This window comes from Cibotium barometz, chromosome 58 (genome assembly GCF_041138505.1).
Source record: "Cibotium barometz isolate CiBa-2024 chromosome 58, ASM4113850v1, whole genome shotgun sequence".
In the NCBI taxonomy this organism is placed as follows: Eukaryota; Viridiplantae; Streptophyta; class Polypodiopsida; order Cyatheales; family Cibotiaceae; genus Cibotium; species Cibotium barometz.
In genome coordinates this window covers 18182340-18199351 of record NC_141103.1, presented here as the reverse complement: position 1 = coordinate 18199351, position 17012 = coordinate 18182340, and the positions used below count along the sequence as shown (strand labels likewise).

The window sequence follows — 17012 nt, the reverse complement described above, 5'->3', positions numbered from 1 at the left end:
GCCTGATACAACTGCCAGAAAAAGGCATACCTAATAAAAGTGTGGAATTGAAAAAATGGTAGGCTATGGAAAGCAGTTGAGATAGAGTCATCCCATAGTGTCTCGCATAGGTCGGAGGGAGGGAGGGAGAAGAGGACACAGTATTGGGTCCCGAATATCCTCTGTAGGCCTCCCACCACGAATGGTGTATTTGCTTTATTAGAATGATGTAAATCTAAATATAAAGACTGGTTCTTGACTTGCACTTCTTCACCGTGGCTGAGCACCTTCCCTTTGGTTGTCTTGGCCCTTGGAACGCAACAACCTAGATGATCTCACTAATTTCTATCTTGGGTGTTTATACGCCTTATCTATGCTTGTCGGCCTGCTCATGTTGTCCTCCACGATCTGGTCTGGCCACTGCTTTAATCCAGCGTTTTCACATTGCTGTCCGGTCTGGCCAGTGTGTGCATGAACCTGGCTGCTGGGCAGCCCCCATACCTGGCCGACTAGCTGGGCTGGCCCAAAGGCCCTGTTGGCTGCCTGGCCAGCATAGTCACAGGGGACGGAAGGGACGGCAACTTGGGACGTGGGGAGGCCATCCCGGGATGCGGCAAAAATGGGGACGGAAGGGACGGTCGGACGTTCCCTTGGAGGCGTCCCTCACAAGGGACGGGGACGGCTACTGGCCGGGGACGGTGTGGGGGGACGGCAGAGAGCCGTTGCGCCTTGCAACGGTCCTTTTTTTGGCCGTTTTCTGGCCGTTTGGGAATGCCTTCTCCTCTTGCCACTTGGGCCTTGGCCTTTGAGGCTTGGGCCTTGGCCCTTGCCTCTCTCTCTTGCCTATCTATATAAGAACAAGCACACACACACCCCTTCAAGCAACTTTCAAGTTTCAAGTCTCTTGAGTCTTGAGTCTTTGGCACTTTGCACATTGCTCAAGCCTCATTACTCAAGCTTCAAGCGGCAAACCACACTCTATGAGTGTATCTACTCTCTCTAGTGACTAGTGTCTCCCTCAAGCTTCTTCCAACTTCCAAGTTCCAAGCCTCTCACACAAGGCTCAAGCCTCAACCACTCTAGTCTCTACTCTCTTAGCCCTACTATCTAGTCTCTACTCTCTAGACTCTCTCCCTCAAGCCTCTTCCAGCTTCCAAGCCTCTAGGCTCTCACACAAGCACTCTAGTCTCTAGTCGCTCTCCCTCAAGCCTCTCTCCCTCTCCCTCTCTCAAGGCTCAAGCCATCTTCAACCATGGCATCCTCCTCACGTGCCAGGGCTTCCCGTAGAAGGATGATGGGATGGACATGGTGGGAGGAGGTTAACTACACCCCGTCTGCTCATGGAGGTGGTTCTCGGCCATGGGCATGCAAGCTTTGCTCGTAGCGGCGAACGGGTGGCGTCGACAAAGTGCGAGCCCACCGCATGAGAGTGGGCATGAGGTGCGGTTTTGCACGAATGTCACGCCCGAAAAGAGACGGGAACTTCTTGACAAGCTTGCCCGTCTATGAGGCGATCGAAGCAGCAAGGACACCACGAGTGGCCATGGATCCCGTGACGATGGGGAGAGGAACTCAAGCCTCTACGATAGAGTCATGTGGTGGATCGGGATCATACATGCCATCACCTTCACCATTGAGTCGGAATGTTGCTCCATCCATGACGCCGGCACCCTCCATCTCCACGGCCTGTCAACCCTTGCGTGGCCCACGACGACAATCTACACTTGGGGAGAATTGGAACCCCATGTTGAAGGAGGAGGTGGATATGGCGGTGGCCCGCTTCTTCTTCCACAACCACACTGCCTTTCAAGCGGCTAGGTAAGTGCAATCGATCATTGCCAAGTCATCATTCATGTTTTCATCATCCTAGTCCCCTTCTCATTAGTAAATTGCTTTCTTGAATAGGTCGGAATACTTCAAGGTCATGGTTAAGAAGATTGGGGAGTATGGCTCAACCTATATGTCCCCCTCATCTGAGAGCTTGCGCACTACATTACTCGAAAAGGAGAAGCGCATTGTAGAGCAAGCAACCGACAACACAAAGCGGCAATGGGAGAGGAACGGAGTCTCCCTCATTGTGGATGGATGGAGCGACACCCGCAAGAGGAGTATTCATGGCGTGGTTGCATATTCTCGCGGAGAGATGTACATCTCATCTCATGATGCATCTGGCACCGGGGAGAACGTGGATGTGCTTGCGGGGGCGGAGTGGGCTACCACCATGGAGATCATTGGCCCTGAGCATGTAGTGGGCTTTGTTGCGGATGGGGAGCCTTCCAATAGGGCGGCAGGAGCTATCCTCCAAGGTATGTATGGACATGTCATGGTGTCCTTTTGTGTGGCTCGTTGCCTAAACAACCTCCTCAAGGACATAGGGGCATTGCTATGGATCAGCCCACTCATTGAGGAGGCCAACACCATGGTCTCCTTTGTCCTCAACCACCAAAGACTTTGGCATGAGTTTAACAAGAGGTCCTCTCTCTCTCTCCTCAAATATTCCGACACTCGGTTTGCCTACAACTTCCTCATGTTGGGCCGGTTGAAGGATTGTAGCGGTGCTTTGAGGGGGCTTTTCCTTAGCGACGAGTTTGTCGACATGCAAGAGTCCCGTACAAACACTGGTCAAGAGTGTAGGTTACGGGCGGATGATGCCTCTTGGTGGGAGCGTGTGAAGACCACGGATGCTTTGGTGAGGCCCTTAGTCCACCTATTGAGGATTGTAGACGCTATGCAACCATGCATAGGCAAGGTCTACGAGGCCATGGATCACATGATAGAGAAGTTGAACCTAGGAACAAGTCTAGGAAGAGGAATCGACTCGGGGTAGAGCGTGCCAATGATCTTGTCTTCATCAGTGCGAACTTTCGAATGCTTTGCAAGAGCATGACCAAGAAGACAGATCCCTTCACCGTGTGGGAGATGAGTCAACAAAAAGAGCAACAAGAGGATGAGGTGCAAGTTGCAACAACAGCATGCCAGTGAGGATGAGAGTGAGGATGAGCTTGATGCTCCTTTGGCACAAGCTACCCATGACCATGAGGCAAGCACTTCATGTGGATGATCATTCATGGATCATGATTCATGGGCCTTCCTACTTAGCTCTAGCCTCTAGACTTTAGCACTTTTTGTCATTGACTCATTTGAGTCCTTCCATGTATTGTGCCTCCTTAAGGCTTAGTCTTGACTCTCGAGTCATGACTCATTTTATATCTACTTAATTATTAATACAATCAATCGTCAACGCCTTCACTCTTTGATCGGCGTATTTTGTTAATATGACACAAAAGCTTACCATTTTAGTGTAAATTTGTGCTCATTTTGATGTACTTCCAAAGTAGAATAAGTGTAGAGTAGAAAAACTTAAAAAAATTATTTTTTGAGTGCCGTTCCCTCCCCCGTTCCCGTTCCCTACTTATGGCCATCCCCCGTCCCATCCTCGTCCCCTGTCCCTTGTGACTATGCTGGCCAGGCCCCTTGGGCTGGCCAACAGCCTGCCCAGCCCATTCTAGGGCTGGTGGGCAAGGCCTAGGACCCTCCTGGCCCCTTTGGGTGGCTCAAAGTCTTTCCCATGCCCATTGCAAGAGCCTAAGGCTCTCTTCTTGGGTAGCCCTATGGGTTGGACCCCATCCTACATGCAATCCTACATGCTTCTACAGACGCCTGGTGTCCGGTCGCAAACCCAACACGCAGATCATCTGACATCATTCCAAAGGGAGACTCACAGTACGGACTGGCACTGCTTCATGTGCATGACAATGCACACCTGACCTCGGACATGTAGAGTGGAACCCTGGCTGACTTGTCTTGGACTGGGCTCCAATTTCCACTCCAAGACTTGCACCTTCTTGTTTAGGTATGTCTGTGCCATCCAAGTGCGGGATGCATGTGACATATAAATGTGTCTAGAGGCCTGCATGTAGTGGATCCTAGCTTCCCATACCACTAGGATACACTCCATACAAGACTCCCTTAAGACATAAGGTTCACTCAAGAGTGATCAATTCCTTCCCAATCCAGCCTTGACACACACTTGAACGACGCTCACTTTGAGGTTAGCCCACCACATCAATCTGCCCTAGATGATACACACTCTTACTTCCTCTCATAATTTTGGGACGACCATAAATATAGTGCACTCTTCTATGGCAATCTTGCCCCAAATAGAGATCATGAGGCTGTCATAAATGTAGAACACTCATCCACAACAAACCTACCTCCTATTTCTTTAGCAACTCATTGGTCCAAATCATACCTACATAAGGTTGGCCAGATCCTATTAATGCTACCAACATGAGTTGAAAACTCGGGAGGATAGTCTCAAGGAATGGTATCTTTACCCAGAATAGTATCGTTTCTCAAAAGAAACCATCAATAACATATGAAGTTGATGAACTCTCTGTTGGAAATAAGTGCACACTAGGTGTACTATTTCTAGTCTAGTTTCACTTAAGTCTTTGTGTCTTGAGTCTAGTGCCATGTGGCATCTCTACATTTATCCCATAAGTCAGTCTACTCAATCTTGTACTTCTCACCTATATATTGTAGGTGTCACATCAATGAAAGTATCAATCTTGTGTCTTGTCTACACTCATCTCAAGGTAACTCTTTGTATTTCATTTGGTCTTGTTTTATTTCTAGTTTTGCTCTTGCTTTCATATTTCCTACATGGTATCAGAGCTGTATTGCCTGCCATAGCTTCTCCCTAGCTGCGCTCAGCCTGTAGGACCAGCCTACTCACACTCTGCACAGGCTGCGCTGACCTGAATCTGCTGTCCACCCTGCGCCGGCTCCACTCATCTCAAGGCTGTGCCGACCTGAATCTGCTGTCCACCCTACGCCGGCCTGATTTCAGTAGCTGCTGCATACTTCTCTTGTTTTCGTGAAGCTGCTACTGCTCTCTCACTTGGAGCTGCTGCTGCCCGCCATACTGTTGCAGCCCTTCTTTGGCTGCCTTCTTCATCAACTCAAGGGTGCGTATCATCTCAAGGAAGCTGCAGATCTCGACTGTCCTCCTAAACGAGCTATTTTTGCTGCATTCAGTTCTGCCATTGCTTCCTCTTGAAGAGTCTACAAGGTAACTGTGCATTGTCTCCATCAGTTTGCTGGTTAGTCCTTTTTTATCTGCAAACTGCTAGTTCCTCATGCTTCGATGGGCTGTCAAATGCTATGGCCTTGACAAGTGGTGAGAGAGCCGGCTTCTAAAAACAGTTTGGATCTCTTCTTTCATTCATTTCTGCAATCTTGTAAGGGAATAGACACTGCCCTTGCATTTTAGCAAGAGGTAAGACCTTCCCACATGGCCTCTTCTACTCATTCTCTCATGTCTATCGACAAATTCAATGGGTCCAACTTTCATACTTGGCAAATCAAAATCAAGTGCCATCTTATGAAAGAAAGTCTTTGGGACGTTGTTCATCCTGCTGCTCCCGAAGATTCCGACATTGAGCAAGTTATCACTTATGCTCCCACTGTCAAGAATGACAAAGCCTATGCTATCATCTTGCTCGGTCTTGGAGATGATTACATTCATCACATCTCTGACATACAGTCTGCTTCTCGAGCATGGATCACTTTGGATACCCTTTTTGGACCCCGCTCTAAAAATTCTAAGATTGCACTTATGATCTCATTCTTTGATCTATATATGCAGGAGGGAGCTACTATAGCCTCTCATGTCAATTATTTTCGCAGTCTTATGGTTCAGCTTGCATCAGTGAAGTCCCCCATCTCCGAAGATATTGCTATTGCTGTGCTTCTCAAAAGCTTACCTGACACCTATGCTACTCTTGTCACTACCTTCAAGTATCACAATAATCCTACTCTTGAAGGTATCATCAATGCTCTCCAAGAAGAGGAAAGAACAAAACAACAAAAGGTAACTGACACTGCATTTTTAGCAAAGAAAGGAGGATCTAAGGTAAGAAAGCCTTGCACCCATTGTGGAAAAACTAATCATTTGGAGAAGGACTGCTTCAAGGCTCATCCATGCACCATTTGTGGCCGTGATAATCACCGGGAGAAGGACTGCTACTCTAAAACCTCTACATCAGCCCCTGTATCTACCTCAGCCCATGTTGCTACAGCATCTACATCAGGAGATCTTGCTGTTCATTCCTCACATGATGAGGAATGGGCTTTCTGATTACTTCACCTTTCTTGTCTACCACTTTGACCACCGATGATGTAGGTCAAGGGGTTCTAGTGTCTTACTCATTCTGCTTTAGGACCTCTCTCTTGTCCCTACTTGAGAGGCAGAGCTTGCCCTTGAGGAGGGATGTCTTCAAGGTCCATCTGTTTGTCTACAATCAGTTCTACAGTCAGTCTTCTGTCTATCTAGTCTTGTCTGTCTATCTATCTGTTGTCTGTCTATCTGTCTATCAATCTGACTGTGTCTTGTTTTAGATCCATCTTGTCCCTACCCTTGTGGACCCATATGAGGATATCACTTGAGGAGGGGTGTCTCAGGATTTTTTTCTCTCTCATGTCTAGTCTCTCAGTCTATCAGTCTTTATGTCTATCTTCTAGTCTTGTCTTTTTTTGTCTTCCTCCTAGTGTCCACTTAAGGAGGGTGTTGGAAATAAGTGCACACTAGGTGTACTATTTCTAGTCTAGTTTCACTTAAGTCTTTGTGTCTTGAGTCTAGTGCCATGTGGCATCTCTACATTTATCCCATAAGTCAGTCTACTCAATCTTGTACTTCTCACCTATATATTGTAGGTGTCACATCAATGAAAGTATCAATCTTGTGTCTTGTCTACACTCATCTCAAGGTAACTCTTTGTATTTCATTTGGTCTTGTTTTATTTCTAGTTTTGCTCTTGCTTTCATATTTCCTACACTCTCCTAAGGGACCAATCATAATACCCATTTCCACCTTTGTATCTACGCACTAAAAAGAAACTCAAGCTCCATCCAAAAGATAAAATCCTTGGATAATCAAGTTTTCTACAAGAATCCCATCTCACATGCAAAAAGTGATGGAACAAGGTGGCCTCTCTCATCTCGAAATCTGAGATGGAACAAAGGTAACCTTTGTTTCATCATACTATCACACCATGATGATATTAAGCTAAACTATGTACAAGCTAAAACATAACTTTCAAGGGAGAAGTCTACACACCAATACACTTGATTATTTAGGGTAAAGAGAACTATACAAGGTCTCTCCCCCACTCTCACATCTAGAGAAGAGAACTAAAAACATGGCTAGAGATGAGAACTACTAGCATAAGAGCTTCATGAAGGATTTGATATCAAATACAAAGGAATGGCCCTTCTTATAAAGCAAGTGGAGGCATCATGAGTCCATGGGTACATGCCATGGCATCCTATGCACACTCGAGACAAGGTGAAGTGGATGAAGCTAATCCATACATGTGGCGGATAGAGGTGGGGTAGAGAGTGAATGGGCCACCTTCCAAGTCAATAGCCACTCCCCACCTCTTTATTACAAGAAGACACTCCCCAATATTCAAATGAGATTCTTTTCAAATCCCTCTTTAATAGTCAAAGATGTTGTTAAGGCTAATCTAATAATATGCACCAATATAAGCAACCCCTTAGCTAGAGGTTGGTCACATGCTCCATACACATGCTCTTGTCATATATATATACGTGGATTTTTTTTGGCTTATGACACCACCATAGCTAGCTAGCTTGCCTATGTCAGCAGTGATAAATAACAAGATGTTCAAGGTAACATCCGAAGTTCTAGCCAATGAGGTGATAGTTCAAGTGGTGAAGGTGTTTGCCTAGTCTTGACCAAGAGGTCTTGGGTTCAAAACCCCCCTTGGTGCTTCCTCGGCGGCATCGCCTACGGGCATTTAAAAATTGGTAACCGTGGGAGGATCTTGGGCGTAAGACCAGGGGGGTGGGGGGGACATCCGAATTTCCGGTCCTCTTTCAGTTGCAATTGGTACGGTAGCTTCTTTAGCAAGTGAGGCACTCAGTATAGTGGATACAACAACTTCAGCTCATGGTACAGCAGATACAAGTGTAGGGAACTTCGATGTGGATAGTTGCATCACTGTTTACTGGCTCAACAGGTACATGAAGCCGGTACAATTGGTACAGAGGGTAGTCTTCTGCAGGTATGGTACAGATGGTACTAAGAGGTACAGCAGGCTGGTACAGATTGGGTACAGCAGGTACAAAGGCTGGCCAGTAAGGAAAGGAGAGGGCACAGCAGGCTGGTTCAGAGTGGGTACAGCAAGTTCAAAGGCTGGCCAGTAAGTACAGGAGAGGGCACAGCCGCACAACAAGTACAAGGTATTCAGCAGGCTGTACACCTTCTGAATCAGCACCAGCAGGTACAAGTATGGTTGGTTCTTGCAGGTACAGTGTAAGGGTGTTTTTATCAAGGGAACCACTACATCTGGATACCCAAGCAAGGAATAAATACTCTAGAAGCTATAAAATGACATCAGCAGGGGCAGGTACTTATCTTCACCATAGATCTTCAAGGTAGCATCCGAAGTTCCGTTACTCTTTCAGTTGCAACCGGTACAGTAGCTTCTTCAGCTCATGGTAGAGAAGATACACGTGTAGGAACTTTGATGTTGATAGTCCATTTACTGGTTCAACAGGTACACGTGGCTGGTACAATCGGTACAGAGGGTACTGAAGATAAGCTTCTGCAGGTATGGTACAGCCGGTACTAACAGGTTGAGCAGGCTGGTACTGAGTGGGTACAGCAAGTACGATGGCTGGCCAGTAAATACAGGGGAGGGTATAACAAGTACCAGGTATTAAGCAGGCTGTACACCTGCTGAATCAGCACCGGCAGGTACAAGTATGGTTGGTTCTTGCAGGTACAGTATAAGGGTGTTTCTATCAAAGGGAACCTACATCTGGATACACAAGCAAGGAATAAATACTCTAGAAGCTATAAAATGACATCAGCAGGTTCAGATGGTACAAAACCAGTTACATCTGTACGGACAGTTCTGTATGGACTACTGGGGTGAGAAGATAGAGCACATTCATGGTTGGGAGCCATGCAGTGATCTTCATAAACTGAAGCCTGTTTAATGTCTTAACCTTATGCTAAAGTTTTAAACAAAAATAACATGTTTTGCCACATGATTTATACAAGTCGACATCTGTAGACAATACCCAAAACTAAACCTTGCTATATGTCTTGGGTGCCCATTTTCGAAAAGCCAGCCCAAATAAGTGTGAAATGAGCTCATTACTGACGGGGTGCCCATTTAATAACTTGTCCAGCCACAATATAAGTGAGTGTGGACATCCATTTTAAAGCCTTTCCGTGCCAAATCCTCCCCTTTGTCCTCGGGGTTTAGAGGGCATGTTTCCCATGTGAGAACTGGCGATTTCTGTTTCCAATGTGTTGTTCTAGGTGCCATGACTAGGTTTCGGGTGCGTGGTTCTTGTATTGGATTATCTCCCCTTCTCAAAGCTTGTTGTAAGGCCTCCACAGACCATGCCCTAGGATTATCTTACCTAGAACCAAAACCCTAACGAGGTTGCATAGACCTGACATCATCGTACGCATCGCATGACCGTGATATATTGTGGTTAGCGACTCACTAGGTTCAGTGCCTCGAATCACCCCCGAGCCTAAGGTCTAATTACTGTGAGTCTGCTTGGTACCAATGTAAGGTCTCCTCAGACCATGCCCAAGGATTATCTGACCTAGAACTGAACCCTAACGAGGTTTCATAGACCCGACATCGTCATACGCATCGCATGACCACGATGGATTGTGGCTAGCAACTCACCACCCAATCATAGGTTAATCGTAGGTTTAGTGCCACGAACCACCCTTGAGCCTGAGGTCTGAATGCTGTGAGCTTGCTTGGTACCGATGGCCCCAACCTAGTGTCCTATTCCACTAGGCCGAACCACCCACCTTGCATCTCCATGGCCACGAGATCTTGCACGCTTCTTTGGTAGCCCACGGCCACCGGGTGACTACTCCACCTCTCGTGTCTAATAAGTGACCCCAAGATCACTTTTTTTTTTTCCGGAATGTGACATTTGTACTTCTTAAATCATTGGGGCATCTTGGACTCCAAATCTTGCCCGCATATGAAAAACATGGAATTTTCCAGATTGGCGACATAAGCATAACTGTGAAGCAATCCAAGTACCTGTAGTCCATGGTCACCAATGCATAAACATTACCAAGAGAGCATAAGGTGGGTTCTGCTAGCACTCACTACTCAACCATAGGCTCCAAATTGTACATAGAAGCTACCCATGAGCTAGAGACCACACAACCCTGGCCCAGTTCGCATCCTCAAGGAAGGCATATCCCATACCATGCATCTTCAGTTCTCATGATTATCAATGATGTGACTAGTTTGTGCGCCAACCTATAGCTGGGCCCTTGGGTGGCTACTCTACCAAGGTCCAAGTCCCATGGAAGACACTTCTCAATAATGAGACCCTGGGAAGCTACTCTACCAAGGTCCAAGTCCCATGGAAGAAACTTCTCAATAATGAGCCGCAACCCAATTATATAGGCCATATTCCAGTAGTGTTGGTTATATCTTCCTCTGTCTCTAAGTAGATCAGGTTATCTTCATTTTTGAGGGAATATGTATGTATATATATATATCTATATACACATATATATATATATATATATATATATATATATATATATATACATATATATATATATATATATATATATATGTACACGTTAAGAGAAAATGAAAGGACACATTACAAGAAACACCTCAGCTGAGGCTGCCAGTCAAAACAGATTTACATCCCATATAGCAATACACAAATCATTTTCTATTTTTGTCTTGATTTCACTAACATAGTATAGTTGGCCATGCTATAATTGGTACGTGTCTAGTTGAATTCCTCATCTCATCTACATTGAGCCTTTGTCTACCTTTCTAAACTTGGTGGTGGTCCATACTCTCTAGGTAGCTCCTATTAAGGCCACATTTGATAGTCTGAAGGAAAGTAAAAAAGGCTCAGTATTCATGATATTCCATATAATGTGGGTACGAAGGAATGACAGGTTCCATCTTTCTTTTTAATTTTAGTTTGAATGAGGAGGATTGCCCAAAATCAAGCGAAAGAAATCAAATGGGAACGGAAATGGCTGTTTCTTGTTACGATGGTCACATAGTTTCATGTGTTCTTGATTGACCAAGTTTTCTTGATTTGATTTCTTTTGCAGATTCTAGAGGGTATCGAACATGATTTGTCATCGTTCAAATGCGGACTTGCCCATTTCTTTTGTGAGCCTCAGACCCGATCAACTTCCAATATTTTATCTGCCAAACAGTTCATTTTTGACAGATAAACATACATACATGCAGATGCACGCACATACGTGTGTGTGTGTGTGTGTGAGAGAGAGAGAGAGAGAGAGAGAGAGAGAGAGAGAGAGAGAGAGAAAGAAAGAAAGAGATTTTATTAACGTCTTCCAAAAGACCGAACTCGGCCTATGAGACAAATCAGTGTACCTGTGTGGGGTATCCTCTGTCATCCCAACAAAATGAAAAGGTACTGAACTAAAAAGCTGAATCTGGGTGTGCAATAAGTACAATGAGTGGGGGAGGGGATGGAGCTCTACTACTAGGAGAATGCAAAGCTATATGCATGGAGTATACAATCATGATATGCAACCTAGCTAGCTCCATCCTGTACCATACTGGGGGTATAAAATGGTATACATCAATGAAGGGGGCGTCCACAGCTCCCTGAAGAAAGAGAGAGAGAGAGTGTCACACATTCATTCATTATATATATATGTGTGTGGGTGTGTGTGTGCTCCCATGTGCATATATATTTGTTTATTTTGTGTGTAAACCCATGCCCATGATTGTTGAAAGAGGATTTTATTTGTGGACTGTGTTTTGTGGCTCTTTCAATGGCAAAGCACCTCGTCTAATGTGTCTTTGTGGCCTTTGGATGTTTAGTACAACACACAAGTGCTTCTTTGACTGTCAATGAGAACTATGATGCTGATGTTCAGGATGGTACGGAGACATTTTTGAACAGAATTGTACCTGAGGTCAGTCTACTAGTTTTCTTTTTTCTTGTGTTGGATGGTTAATTGCTATGTTAAAATTAAGTTTTTCTCTTGCTTCTGTGCTTGCAGGGAAGGAGTGCCCCTTGGAAGCATACACTTGAAGGTGCATTTTCTATAGTTTGTATACAAGATTTGAGTTATGAAATTTGACTAGGATTTATGAATTATGAAATTTACATTTTTTATGGTTTGTCTACAAGATTTGAGTTATGAAATTTGACTGGGTATAAATTGAATGAAATTTGACTAGGATATGAATTGAAATTCCCAGATGATACGAATTAATCTTATCAGTTCTTTTTATTCGTCAGTATATTCTACACTTTATGCATAGCTCTGTGTGTGCTTGCTCTAATACATAGGTGTTAATTATCTTTGCAGGCCCTGATGATATGCCAGCACACATCAAGTCCTCGATGTTTGGATGCTCTCTCATGTATGTGCCTGATTTCTTTTGCATCTCAAAAATGAGAACTTGTCTCTAATTTTCCTTTGGGTCCTTTGCAATCTCCTCTGCATGGACATGGTTCTGAAGATCCTTGGTTTGTGGGTCTTGATCAGGGGAGCTGAAAGGGCAGCTAGTTGTGGGAAGGTTGTGACAATGATTCCCTGTGTTGGGGGTCTCTTGAGTCGTTCTTTTGAGGTTCTTGTGATGACTATTGATGCTCTTGACGGGGGTGCTTAAAGGGAAGCTAGTTGTGTGAAGGTTGTTATTATGACTCTTTATGGTGGGGTCTCTCAAGTTCTTGAGAGGTTGTCATGATGGCTCTTTATCATCTAGGTTCACCTTGCGATGATGGCTCTTTAAGGTGGGGGTCTCTCAAATTGTGCCCCTTTTCTCCTCTCGGCACCTGATTCTAACTTGGCCCTCTTCAACGCTGTAGAAGAACGATGTAAAGGGTGTTTGGCTCTAGTTTCCTCTTCCCTGGTCTATCGTGAATCTTTTTCAATGTGTCTCTATCTCATACAGGCATAACACCACACAACTTTGACCCTCATGTTATATGAGAATAGGACCAGTGAGAGGGTCAAAACCCTCTCTCAAAAGGGAATGAAAGCAACATCTGCTTTCATAGTATGGGGGTCATTGAAGGATGGTGCACTTTTCAGTCACAACCTCATGCATATCACAAATTTGATGGGTTAGGCTTAACCCTAATGTGTAGGAAACGGGGGCAGAAAGCAGGAGAGAGAGAGAGAAGGAAAGAAAGAAATATTAAATGTCTACTAAAGACCCAATGGGCCTATGAGACCAAGTGATACAATAATGTCCATGGCATATCGCATCATGGATTGGAAGAATAGGAGGGAGAGAAAAGAAAGAAAGAAAGTTAAAGCCCTATCATAGCGAGCCACGCCAGAAGTTCGTATGAGCTACCTGAGCGCCCCCCCCCCCACTCCCGTTCCTTCTCTCCTCTCTCCTCTCTCCCGCCTTCAGCCCCCCACCCCCCCTTTTTTCTTCTATTTTCCTCTTCCTTGCAAGTTGATTCTCAGGTTCTTCGGGGCGTTCCTCTATTCGGCAGGTCTCGGTTTTTGCTGGTCTTCACCCTCATGAGGACTCCATGGTAGCCGCTCTGTCATCCGTGACCGAGGCCGCCGTTGCTTGCATATCCATTTCCGAAGTGGACCTTTAGATTCTCGCCACGACCGTGGCCTCCACCCTGGTTTGCAAGATTGTTGGTAGACGCCCTGCGCGCGGACAAGTCAGGGATCTTTTACAGGCGAGCCTCATTGGTGAGCCTACAAAGAGCACAGACATTCACCCTTTGGGGTGTGGATTCTACCAGGTAGAGTTCGACTCGGTGTCACACCCACTCATGCAACTGAGCCCCCTTGCATTGCGTACGGGACAGGCCTTCTTTGCGCGGTGGTAGCACAATTTCAATCCTGCGTCGACTCTCTGGCTGGTGCGTTGGGCTTCCCGGTGACAGTTTTCTTTCCGGGCCTTAGGAAGGCTAACCTTCTACTTCTTCCGGTGATTTGTGGTGCCATCGGGAGAGTGATGGAATCTCCCCCCACAGCTGCCTTAGCCGTTGCACGGGCAGTCGGGATTCCATCCCTCTGCATCTGTGTTGCCTCGCCGGATTTAGTGCCACACGTTATATCCATCCCATGCCTCTGGGGAGACCTTGTCCTTCAGCGAGTGGAGTATTCAGGCCTTCCAGACCAATGTTTCATTTGTAGGAAGATGGGCCATCTAGCCAAAGCTTGCCCTCGACGTTAGTCAAGGAGACCACCACCAGCGGTTCCCTGGGAAGCACAAGGTGAAGAATATGAACGTATACCTGTAGCCCTTGAGATTGATGAGCTCGAGCCCCCGACTGGAGCAGAGGCAGCCGGCGAGTTCTGTTCGTTAATTGATTCGCCGTTTCTCTAAGTTGGTTGAGATGACCATCGCCGCCTCCCCGGTGAGGGCTCTCCCGCTAGAGTCCCCAGGTGCCCCCCCCAGATCTTCGGGCAGCCGGTGGATTATATCTTTTCCACTACCTGAAAAGGTCCATAATAGCGCATTCTCAACTCAGAGAATAAGCGCTCTTTACCCTTCATCTTCTTGAGCCTAGCTTTTTTAAATCGCAAAAGAACCCAATCACCCAATGCAAACTCTAATGCACGTTGTGACAGTCTGCTGCTTTCTTTTGCTTTTGTTGAGTTTTTTGGAGGGCCAACTTAACTCTCCGATAAGCTTCATCCATATTCTCCACATACTGATCAGCCTCAAAGATCTTATTCTTTGTGTGCAAAATGGGTGGTACCTTCTTCCCTCCTTCCACAATCTCAAAAAGCGCCTTGCCCGTCGAGGTATGGACGGTGTTATTATATGCAAACTCCACCAAAGGAAGATAATTTTCCCATTGTTGCTTGTGCTCTGACACATAACACTTAAGAAGATCTAACACTGTAGAATTAGCCTCTTCCGATTGACCATCTGTTTGTGGATGAAATGAAGATGAAAACTTGAGAGTTGCACCCATGTTGTTAAACAACCCTCTCCAGAATAAACTCGTCATCCGTGGATCACGCGGTCACTAATGATAGACGTAGGTAAGCCATGATACTTGAAGATGTTCGCCATGAACAACTTCACCATATGATCAACTTTGATTGTCTTACGCACAGGAATGAAATGAGCCTGCTTACTAAATCTGCATATGATAGTCCAAATGCCATCATTCCCCGTTTGTGTCCGTGGAAGATCAAATATAAAATCCATGGCAATGCTCTCCCATGGTCTATTTGGAATAGGTAAAGGCTGTAGTAACCCTGGTGTCTTTTGACGGTCAAACTTTACTTTCGGCTGGCTGCTATCTGAGGAGAAGGCTATCTTATAAGGGGAGGGAACAACCACATGGGTGGTCTGTAATGCCAAATGGGGTCATTGCCTCTATTTGTGAGGAAAGGGCCAGGCCTCCAAAGTCGCAAGAAAACTTCCTGGCGCTTCTGCATGCGTTTTGAATGTCCCTGTTGTAACTCCCCCCATTGATCGTGGAGGGTGTGAATATTATCAAGTCATATGCTCCTGATGGTCTCCGCTGGCAAAGTGTGGGTACCCTCGATGGCCTTGCTGCGTCTAGCACGCCAAATGTGCCAGGCTGCTATGCTACTTCAAATCTCCCATCTCTAGCATGAGCCTGGCCGCCAGTCGCCTGTAGGTGGGGTTGTGAGTGGTACTGCTGGAATACGATGGTGAGAGATCTAAAGGCCTAGCCCTCCCCCATCCTCCTCATAAGCCTTGACCACTCCAATCTCTATGGCCCAAGTGACAGTGCCCCATGTGATGATCCGGGTCAATGCCCTGTCCATAGCAAAGATGCGGAGAATTCTCTGCCAAATCTGTTGAGCCTTCGGGCAATCCCAAAGGCAATGTCTTTGAGTCTCCTGGGTGGCTGCAACGCAGGCAAGCCACTGGTCAACCACCGACTGCCAACCAAGTACCGACCGCTAAACTCCTATGTGCCATCAACCAAAGAAAGAGGGTGATCTTTCTTGGCCGAAAGCTGTCCCATAGTCTCTTCCAAAAATCTGAAAGGAAACGCTATGAGAGGCCTTGAGACTGCCAATGTGCTGTTGCAGCCGGTGTGCCATCTATCTTGGGCATCTAGATCCTGCAGCCTAGCCGCGCAATATATGCAAAGAAGGGGGCATCTAGAGTCACCTCTCGATCTGCTGCTGTGGATCATGCCAAGTCCACTCTTCCGGATCCCATTGAAGGCGCGTGAGAGGTCGGCACTCCCATATCCATAGCCGCCATAATCTCTCCCTGGCCACCTTGGCCGGTGTTGGATCAATATGCCATTCCTGTGTCCGAAAACCAATCACCCTCACCCTCTACAAGGTGCATCCACTAAAATCCTCCAAGGGAAGCTCAGATCTCTCTAGTCTACCATGGGATCCAATAGAGAAAGTGAGTAGACCACTGTCCTCATCTGCTCCGTGGACCGCCACTAGGGGAGTCGGGTCTATGGGAGTGAGCCACTCTTGAGGGATAGCTGAGTCCATGTCGATGCTGAGTCTATCTCTACCTCGGATCCCTGTCAAGCCTCTCTCTTGCACCTCCAAGGGTAATTGCCTGTGGGCGATCCCCCATGCTCAAGGTGCCCCAAGAAACATGCGGTCGGGCCTCTAGCATGTGGCCACTGGTAAACGGATCAGGGGGTTCTAGACCAAAGGCTGCCGAAGCCGCTCCTCTGAGGCAACTGAAGCTATCTGTCTGAGGGCAGGCCTAAGGTGCTCCCGCGCACAAAGTAAATTGGCTACAATCTGTCCTCAAAAGCCAGGCTTAAACCACGGGCTTGCATTTCTCTGAAGATCCATCTGGTACTCCGCGGCCAAGGGCCCCCAAGACTTGGAGTGCGGGCTGAAATCCGGGCCAATAGGAAATCCTTCCAAGGCTCACCACCGGGTAGGAGGCCTCTAACAATCAACTTGCCCAGCAGGGTGCGGCTCTGAATAGCTGGGTCAATGAGGCCTAGCCCCCCTCTGCAACGAGGCTAAATAATCACTCCATGTCACC

General features: G+C 46.5%; 1 protein-coding gene across 3 annotated transcripts in view; it reads left to right on the top strand.

Annotated features, from left to right (window-relative positions):
* Window positions 1-17012, top strand: part of LOC147605985 (uncharacterized) — a 103496-nt gene that overhangs the window by 28649 nt on the left and 57835 nt on the right. For all 3 annotated transcript variants that reach the window (XR_015265038.1, XM_086792478.1, XM_086792477.1), the window contains exons 2-5: window positions 11144-11204; window positions 11889-11983; window positions 12071-12104; window positions 12383-12437. Coding sequence is in view for 2 of the 3 variants with exons in the window: in XM_086792478.1 (XP_086648604.1) it covers window positions 11144-11204; window positions 11889-11983; window positions 12071-12104; window positions 12383-12437 (245 nt within the window). In the remaining variant the exon portion in view is untranslated. The remainder of the gene's footprint in view (window positions 1-11143; window positions 11205-11888; window positions 11984-12070; window positions 12105-12382; window positions 12438-17012) is intronic.